Raw genomic sequence first — 9,837 nt, 5'->3', positions numbered from 1 at the left:
CCAAAGAAACACGTGCAGCCATCATCGCTTTGCATCAAAATGGCCTCACATGCAAGGAAATTGCTACAAAGAATACTGCACCTGAAAGAACCATTTACCGGATCATCAAGAACTTCAAGAAGAGAGGTTCGACTGCAGTGAAGAAGTCTTCAGGACGTCCCAGAGTGTCCAGCAAGCGCCAGGACCGTCTCCTCTTGAGGAGTCAGCTACAGAATCGTGTCACCACCAGTGCAGAGCTTGCTCAGGAATGGCAGCAGGTTGGTGTGAGAGCATCTGCACGCACAGTGAGGCCAAAACGTCAAGGACAGACTGAAATTCTGCAGGAAGTACAAGGATTGGACAGCAGAAGACTGGTGCAAAGTTATTTTCTCTGATGAAGCTCCCTTCCGACTGTTTGGGACATCTGGAAAAATCAATTGTTCGGAGAAGAAAAGGTGAACGCTACCATGAGTCCTGTGTTGTGCCAACAGTGAAGTATCCTGAGACCATCCATGTGTGAGGTTGCTTTTCAACCAAGGGAGTGGGCTCTCTCATAATTCTGCCCAAAAACACTGCCATGAATAAAGAATGGTATCAAAATGTCCTGCAAGAGCGACTTCATGAAGATCACATGAGCAATTTGGTGATACCCTTGAATATTAATACTGTGAGACATTTTCTGGATGATCTACGACTGTTTTTATGTTTTGTGATAGTTGCTCATGAGTCCCTTGTTTGTCCTGAACAGTTCAACTGCCTGCTGTTCTTCCGAAAAATCCTCCAGCTCTTGCACATTCTTTGGTTTTCCAGCATCTTCTGCATATTTGACCCCTTTCCAGCAGTGACTGTATGAATTCGAGATTCATCTTTTCAAACTGACGACAATTGAGGGACTCATACATAACTATTACAAAAGGTGAAAACATTTACTCATGCTCAAGAAGGCAACACGATGCATTAAGAGCCCGGGGGGGGTAAACTTTTAAACAGGATAATGATGTGTACATTTTTCTTATTTTGATTAAAGATCATATATTTTTTTTACTGCATTTCAGAAGCTACATAAATACATACATGTTTCCCAGAAGACAAAATAAGGACAGTTTACCCTGATCATCCAATTCAAAGTTTACACCCTACAGATTTTTGTTTTGGTCTGTGTGATCCCGCCCACTTACAGTTTACCCAATAATACATCGACGGCCTGGGTTGCCAGTTTGCAGGGAAGCCAGTAAACGAACTGAGTCCGAGATCACAGATTCCACCTGACCTAAAAAGCCTCGGCATCCATCTAAAATGCTCTATGAGCAGAGGCATATTAAAATGCGGATAAATCAACTCATCGGTTTACAGTGTAAGGTTCATTGCCTTCCATTGTCATTTGCGCTCGTTCGTGTTGCATGTCCTCAATCTGACAACCCACGTGAGCGTTGAGTCTGATGAGGAGGGGTCGGGAGAAACAATATTTTGAATTTAGACCGCAGTACCCATTTCAACCACTATCTGTCATTATTCCATACTGCAGCTTTAACTCTGAAACAAGCAGCGCTTCAGATTACATGTTTTTATCATTACGATGCAGTCTTTGCAATTAGATAATCGTGCTAAACCATACTGCGTTCCTAGGCATTGTTCGAATTAATTTAAAAAATGTTACCGGCCAGCTTTCATATACTCGCCAACGCTGATTTTTACTCACATTTGAAGCTTGGTGAGTATTAATTTTAGGCCTTTTTTTCTTTTTTGTTTAAAATTTAAACAATTTTATTACTGTAAAAGTACCTATTTTCATTTTTTTATTTAATAATTTATGTTTATTAATTAATATTTTCATTTATATATTTTTTTAGCATTATACAGAGTACTTACTTTAATGCTGGTGGACTGAAGCTTCTGGAAGAAATATCTCTGGAATGACAGTGGTACTTTCAAAATGGCTATGACAGCATCACACAGACAGCCAGTGTGCTTGAAACAGATAAAAAGACACATTTACAAAAAGCAAGAAACAGAAAAAAGAAAGTGAAAACATGCCTATAAAAAGTGAATCCAAACGGATTGCAGACAGGAACACTCTGCCAATGGAAACACTTCAACATTACCAGGTAAGAGACAGGAGGGTGCTTCCTGCTTAAGTTTTCCACTTCCTCCAGGACGTGATTGAACACAGCCAGCATTTTCAGTTCATACTCGCTCTCTGCCAGTACTGATCCGTGTGTGCCGAACTCCTGGAAACTGAACCAGAGAAACCGCATGGATGCCATTACAATGTGCCAATGAAATATTCAAACTAAAATCTATTAAATAATCATATTATGAGTCTTCGTTTTGGTGTTGTGTGTAATAATCTTCCAAATGTATTGTTGTAATCCCACATTGAATATTTGAAGCATATGTATTAAGTTATGGTTCATATTACTGATTCACGAATGAATCTATAATGATTCATTCATCTGGTCAGTAAAACATATCAGAAAAAAGTTGTGAAAACTCTAGAGAAAACTCTCATAGCTGCATGAGTGGTAAATGTTAAGAGTTGGATTATTCTTACCTGGCCGTTTGCGGATCAATTATTAAAGCCTCAATAACGTAAGATACAAGCAAGCAGCTTTGCTGTTGTCTGAGAAAAGTTTTAAGGAAAGTACAGATTATCTCAGGATGACGTCTTCATTCACCGTGGCCTTGCAAATTCCATATTTAGTTTGAAACAACAGCTGAAAAAGTAAAAAGTGTTACTTTTGGAAAAGTATAAACCAAATAACTAATGTAAACAAATCTGTGACACTGACCATGCAAATTCATTGTGTAGAAAATTAGTAAAACTTTTTAAAAATGAGTTAGGGTTAGTATATATGTATTGTAAATTTAATATAATTAATAATGGAAATTATCATTTTAATTAAATTAAATTGCCAAAATTCTGATTTTTCTTATATGCTCATATAGTATGCATTTATTTGACCAAAAATGCAGTAAAAACAAGAATATTGTGAATTGTTACATTTTTTAAAAACAAACAAAAACATTTTAAAAATAAATAAATGTGTTGCGGTATACACACACACACACACACACACACACACACACACACACACAAAAACACTAAAAAATGTAAATTATTTCAAACTTTTAACTGCTAATGTATATTATATCATAATTCAATGAAAAGGTTTGTTAAATGAATACAAATGATTGTATAATATTAATACTACTTTATAATTCTAGAAAATTAATAAATTAAAATAAAAAAATATTATGATCTGAAGCATTTTTGACAATGATTAGCAGTAAGAACTTTTATAAAAAAATTAAAAAAAAGAAAAAAACAAGAACATATTTTTGCACACAGATTGTCCTCAAAGAAAAACAAAGGATACAGTTCAACATTACGGAGGGTGGCGTAGTCGGCATCAAACGAAGACTGATACAGGTCGGCATAGCGAGCTGCCAGACTTCTAAATTCATCCATGGATAACTTCATCTAAGTACATCCAAAAAACAAACCAAAAAAAAAAAACACAATAAATATGCCATCCTCAAAAGAAAATTCTAGAAATAATTTAGACCACATAATGAGGCAAGTGCAGAAACATTAACACACAAAGTATGCAGGCATAGAGATGTCTGTGTGTTTTGAGCACCTGTGATGAAATGCGGCCGCAGCGCTGCAGCTCGCTGCCTGAGGACAGAGCGATGGTGGTGGCGATGGCAGGAGGGGGGCTGGTCTTCAGACTGTTGCAGGTGCAGATGAGCTGGGACAGGGCCTGAAGAGTGTCTATACGCAGCTTCACAAACTCACACTGGAATGACAAAGGACTCAGCGGCGTACTGGCGGCCTGAAGGCGAAACAGGATTACAGTCAGTCACAAAAAAGTCTTCTGTGCTTCAATATGAATACAACAGCAGAGGAACCAAAAAAAGCAGCCGGTAATAGACAGCATGCAAAAAAGCAAAAAGAGCATGACTGGCGAATCCTGACCGTGAGAGAAGCAATTCCCTTCTGGTAGGATTTGAGTGCTTCAGAGATGGCGCTCATGGCTGCGCTGTAGTCTCCATCTGAAAGGCCGCTGAGACACTGCTCCGCCTGAGAGAACTCCATCAGACTGTTCAGCCAGAAGTAGAAGTGCTCTGAGGCCACGCGGGTACGAAGGCTCTGGTACAACTCCCGAGAAAAATCATGGCAGCCCTGTGGACAAATTACAAATTGACAGCATTGGAAAGGAGTTATTTTACATTGTATTCAGCTACTAGTGTAAGTACATAGACAAAACTGTCTGGGTAAATGTCACATACATACATATATATATATATATATATACACACACACACATAGACGTCACATATATATACTGTATATAGACAGGTTTTGTAAGATTAACGAAAAAAAAAAGATATATATATATATATATATACACACACACACATAGACGTCACATATATATACTGTATATAGACAGGTTTTGTAAGATTAACGAAAAAAAAAAGATATATATATATATATATATACTGTATGTGTGTGTGTGTGTGTGTGTAATACATTATACATTAAGTATAATATAATACATTTGTGCATTGTGGCTTGATTTCATTACAATAATGCAAAAATCAGAAGCCTACAATAACGTCTTTTCCTCATTTTAAAAAGCACCTTTTAACATTTTGGCAGTTCACAAGAGTCCAGTGTGGCAAACCAGTTTTTTTTAGATATGTTTTTGGCGTTTTAGCCTTTATTTAGATAGGACAGTGTGGGGGGCGGGATCAGGTCCATGAGCTGGGATTCGAACTCGGGACACCCGTAGCACAACGGCACTATATGACAGGCTATCAGTGCCGACGCAAACCAGTTTTAAAAGTACAAATATTCCATGTAGTCTATAAATGAATATGATCATAAAAACTCCATGTATACAAGACTAGAAAAAATTACAGAACTTTTAGATGTGCTGCATGTCACACTACAGAACGTTGTTGTTAAAGCTGGAACTCTCATTTAAAGACATGAAAGAACATAAAAGATTTTTTGAGAGTGTTTTGTCCATACATTGGAAGTCAATGGTAACCAAAACAGTCTGGTTATCAAAATTCTTAAAAATCTGTTCTTTTTTGGGTGATCTATCTCTTTAACATTTATATTTGAACCCACTTTAGGCTCCTGATTTTTAAGGGACATCAGGCAATGGAGTCAGAAAGGTCTTCCTTCTCCCTCATAGCCCATCTCACCATGCGGGAGGCCTGTCTGGCAATGCGGTACACGGTCCACCCATTGGCCACATTCTCCAACTGTTGCCTGATCACCGTCTTTACCTCGGCCGAGAGTGAAGCCTGACTGGCCACGAATAATACTGTTGCCAAGGAAACCTAAGAAAAGCAACAAGACAAACTTTGACTGTTTTGGTAAAATGAGACTTAAACAGCAACGGTTGGACATCATTTCTGTATTTGCTTACCAGAAGCTCCTGCTGTTTTTCTGAGGTTCTGTGACTTGCCACCCTGAAGAGGTCCAGCAGGTCTCCCAGCATTCCCTCTGCCAGCACCGGCTGCTGTGTGGCAATAGCAGCCAGAGCCTGACACATGAGCACCCGCGCAGAGTCACACGCGCAGTGCAGCTGCGCCAGCAGGAGCTCCACAGAACTCTGACTGAGATGAGGACAGCTCTTCAACATCTTCACCAAAGAGGTGAGCACCGTCTGAGAAAAAAAAAAAAAGTTAACAATTCAAGACTAAAAAATGAAAACTCATCATGTCATCATTTACATCATTTGACAAACAGTTGATGGTCCCCGCTGACTTCCATAGTATAAAAGAAAAAAAGAAAAACTATGGAAATAAATGGGGGCCATCAGCTTTTGTTTGGTTACTCACTTCAAAATATCTCCTTTTAGGGTTCAACTAAAGAAAGAAACTCACTCATACAAGTTTGGAACAACTTGAGGGCGAGTAAATTATGACATCATTTTCATTTTTGGGCGAACTATCACTTTAAAAATGCTCAGCATAAACTGAAGTGAAGAAGCATGGTGGACTTGATGTACCTTTGTTTACACATGTCCACAAGAACGCAGGGTGTCTCATGTATCATGTTATGGTAAAAGTGTGCTCACAAGCAGACCCTTTGTTCCATTCACTGGTGCGGACTTCTAAAGTCTAAAGTTATGTTTACATTGCGAAATTTCGCAGATTAAAATTGTTCAGTTGTCTATTTTCAATAGTGTAGCTATGTATGAAGCACAGCTCAAATAGAGTTCACTTTCAAACCAAACTGCTTTCTGTTTGTCAACGTTGAAATGACTGAATGACATTCTTTCTTTGTATATCACAGTATCTTACCTCAGAAAACAAAGCGGAACCTACTTACTTCTGTGAATTAAGCAGTACTCTTTACTTTACAACTGGCAAAAATTTGAGTGAGTACCAGCTGTCCCACTTTAAGGTGAATTCGTATTTTCATTCGGCCCGTCTGTCATCTTTTTCGCATTGGTCTGGACAGACAAATTGCATACCAAAAACGGACTACATATTTGTGACTGATATTTGTGCAAAAAAGCCTTAAATGTGCAATCACATTTTCCACTGCTCAACAAAATTTGACAGGCAAAATACAGCCATTTCAATAGGAATTTGCTCGATTGGGAATTTTGTGAAAATTTCACGAAAAAGTATCCTTAAGTGTCTGTTCTACGTAAGCTACAGCATGAATCTGGCTCAGTGAGTCTACTGAAACATGGACTCAGACCATCGCAAGGGCTGAAGGAGCCAGCTGGGTCAAGTCACATATACATAGGGCTGGGTATCGTTCAAAAATGTTCGATATCGATACCGATACCTTGACTTCGATACCGGTTCCTGAACGATACTTTTTTCGATACTAATTTTATGAAATCAATTTTAACAGGATTACATTATCTAAAAAAAAAAAACTTTGGTTTTATTTTTCAGCTTGTTGATGCTTATACAAACTCAAAGACTCATCTCCTGGGCTACAGCCTCACGTGTGCGCCACATCTCTGAGTGTAACCGGTGTAAACTAGTAGGTGTGTTCGACTTGACGCGGATTGACTGTGCAGACCAAACGGTGTATTACAGTACCACGAGAGCTAAAGAGAGAAGACTGCTCCATGCGCTTTCGAATCGCTCTCGCGGATGTCAAACACTGATCGATCTTCGCCGCACCTCTTCTAGTCGAACACACCGGCTAGTGCTGCAGGCTTATTGGCTCACTGACGCTGATGAGATTAACCCCTTAGGTATCGAAATTTGGTACCGAACGACGAGACGTTTTTCGATACTCGATGGTATCGAGGCATTTCGGTCGGTGCCTAAAAAGTATCGAGCTCGATACCCAGCCCTACATATACGAAGCTCTGTAAACCTCGAATAACACTCACTTTAAGTGTGTCCTGCGCAGTCTTACTGTCATCTTGACTGCAGAGCAGAATGAGAGACTCCATCCCCATCACCGTTTCTTGTTCCAGCTGGATGACCTCTGAAATTAGGTTGTCATTTAAATATTCTCTATTTTTGACCTCCGTTGGGTCTATACAACCCAAGTGAAATAAGCCTGCACATCTTTGGTGAGGAGAAACCAACCTTTCTCTGGACAGGAAATGGCGATACTGGTCAACACTGTGATTCCATGGGCTGCCACTGCCAGGTTACTATGGTAACAGCACTCCTGTGCCAGTTTCACCAGGTCAGTGTGATGGGGCGCTGGAGACGCCTCACCTGCATCATCCAGAGAGATCAGGTGGTTAAACTCGCATGCGAAATGTAACAAGACCACATAAAAATAATCTGTATTCACTCACATTTTTAGTAGTCAACGTGACTTCATGATTTTGTACCTGTATTAGGGCTGAAGTACTGTTTAATAGCAATGGTACCGGATAGCGTGGAGAGGACAGACAGCATTCCCAGCTTGAGACTGTTGTATGGAGTGCTGAGAGCACATTCGCATAGCACCTACAAACACACAACTCGGAAATTACATACATTTGCAGTAGTAAGAAGTGAACCAGCTGTTTCACAAATATCCATGTCTGACCTGTATGTTCTTCCTGGTCCACAAATGAGGAGCTTTTTTAGCCAAGAGCTTGAGATCCTGAATGGCGAGTCTTTTCACTGCTTTTCTGGGATCCTCCTTCAAGTACTGGAGAAGCAGATGAATCTACAAGACAAAAATGAAAACAAAGAAATATTGTTAGAAATAAATAGTGAGCAATTGTATGAGAAGGAACTGAACATCACAGCCAAGGGCATCATATCACCATTTTATATCCATATATCCATTTTATATACATAGTATCATTGCATTTTTAATTAAATGTTAGTTAAATGTATTACATACACAACCATTCAAAAGTCTGGGGTCGGTATGATTTATTTATTTTTTTATGTAGATTTAAGTCTCTTAATTTCATCAATGCATTTCTTTGATCAAAAATACTAATATATTTAAAAAATAGAAATAGAAATACTGTGAAATATTATTACAATTTAAAATAACTGTTGACTATATTTTCAAATGTAATTTATTCCTGTGATGCAAAGCTGAATTTTCAGCATCATTCCTCCAGTCTTCAGTGTCACATGATCCTTCAGAAATCATTCTAATATGCTGATTTGCTGCTCAAGAAATTTTTTTTATTATTATTATCAATGTTGAAAACAGTTGTGCTGCTTAGTATTTTGTGGAAACAAAAATTTTTTTCTGAATTATTTCATGGAAAGAAAGTTCAAAAGAACAGAATTTCTTTGAAATAGATTTTTTTTCTATCACGTTTGATCAATTTAATGTATATTTGCTGAATAAAAGTGTACATTTCTTAAAAATAAAAAAAAACCTTTCGAATGGTAGCGTACCATTTAATAATGGCAATTTTTATAATTTCATACAAAAATAAATTTTAATTGTTTACATTTACAATCAATTTTTTTTTTCTTTAATTTGAAAATCATTCAGGGAGAAAAAAATGCATCAGTGCGAATATGACTTCAAATTGTGTAATAAAATCAACAGGCTCAAAACAGAAGTGCATTTTGTTCGACATGTCAAATCTAAATAGTTACCATTACAATCAATGAAGCGGTCTACACTAGATGTTTCCATCTGTGACCCACTTTGGAGAGTAGGCTAAAATGTTTTACTTGGTGGCAGATTTTACAATGTTACTGTGGATACACTACTGTAACAAATAAAGTAATTCTGATTTTGAGTACGAGTCATTTGCTGCTCTAAATATTCTGTACATTAACATACTTTAAAAAACATATGAAGGAATGGATCAATTTTGTGGCACAAACACTATTAAAATAAAAACCAGTTAAAAGTACTGGCTTTAAGACAATATAAGACAACAACAGACACAGGCTGACCTGCTCCGGGATATCGACGAGTGAGGAGGTGGCCAGCTGGGTGAAGGTGTGCAGCGTGACGATGAGCATGGGTGTGGAGGGGTAGGAGGACACCAGCTCCTGCAGTAACTCCCTGCTGCACGAGGCCTGACTGGCATCATGGTGCATGTGCTGCAGCATCGGGATCAACTTCAGCTTCAGCTCCACTGGAGTGTACAGTCCTTCAGTCAAACACACACAGTTCAGTCAGACTGGAGACCACTAATCCAAACCATGAGGATCACTTACATGAAGACAGCACATACCTTGAATCATTTCACTAATCTTGTTGCGAATTCCTGCAGCAAAATCTCTACAAAAAAAAACACAGTGAGTGATGTTTAAATTTAAATGCTGTTTTCTAACTTTAACTAGCCATCAGCCCACTTCATTTATAATGTGTGTGTGTGTGTGTGTATATACTGGGTATAGAAAAGAATCACCCCCTTTAAAAAAAAAAAAAAAGAA

General features: G+C 38.3%; 1 protein-coding gene across 1 annotated transcript in view; it reads right to left on the bottom strand.

Moving 5' to 3' along the window:
* Positions 1-9,837, bottom strand: part of LOC107659878 (integrator complex subunit 7) — a 16,504-nt gene that overhangs the window by 3,391 nt on the left and 3,276 nt on the right. The window contains exons 5-18 of the mRNA XM_016448977.1: positions 9,636-9,682; positions 9,352-9,551; positions 8,021-8,143; positions 7,821-7,938; positions 7,567-7,701; positions 7,365-7,462; positions 5,427-5,666; positions 5,200-5,337; positions 3,959-4,165; positions 3,621-3,815; positions 3,357-3,460; positions 2,531-2,599; positions 2,082-2,214; positions 1,849-1,947 (exon numbers count right to left, since the gene is read on the bottom strand). Of these exons, the coding sequence (XP_016304463.1) occupies positions 1,849-1,947; positions 2,082-2,214; positions 2,531-2,599; positions 3,357-3,460; positions 3,621-3,815; positions 3,959-4,165; positions 5,200-5,337; positions 5,427-5,666; positions 7,365-7,462; positions 7,567-7,701; positions 7,821-7,938; positions 8,021-8,143; positions 9,352-9,551; positions 9,636-9,682 (1,906 nt within the window). The remainder of the gene's footprint in view (positions 1-1,848; positions 1,948-2,081; positions 2,215-2,530; positions 2,600-3,356; positions 3,461-3,620; positions 3,816-3,958; positions 4,166-5,199; positions 5,338-5,426; positions 5,667-7,364; positions 7,463-7,566; positions 7,702-7,820; positions 7,939-8,020; positions 8,144-9,351; positions 9,552-9,635; positions 9,683-9,837) is intronic.

The sequence above is a fragment of the Sinocyclocheilus anshuiensis genome, unplaced genomic scaffold (assembly GCF_001515605.1).
Source record: "Sinocyclocheilus anshuiensis isolate Anshui unplaced genomic scaffold, SAMN03320099.WGS_v1.1 scaffold1249, whole genome shotgun sequence".
Taxonomy (NCBI): domain Eukaryota; kingdom Metazoa; phylum Chordata; class Actinopteri; order Cypriniformes; family Cyprinidae; genus Sinocyclocheilus; species Sinocyclocheilus anshuiensis.
This window is presented reverse-complemented; position numbering and strand designations above follow the sequence as displayed.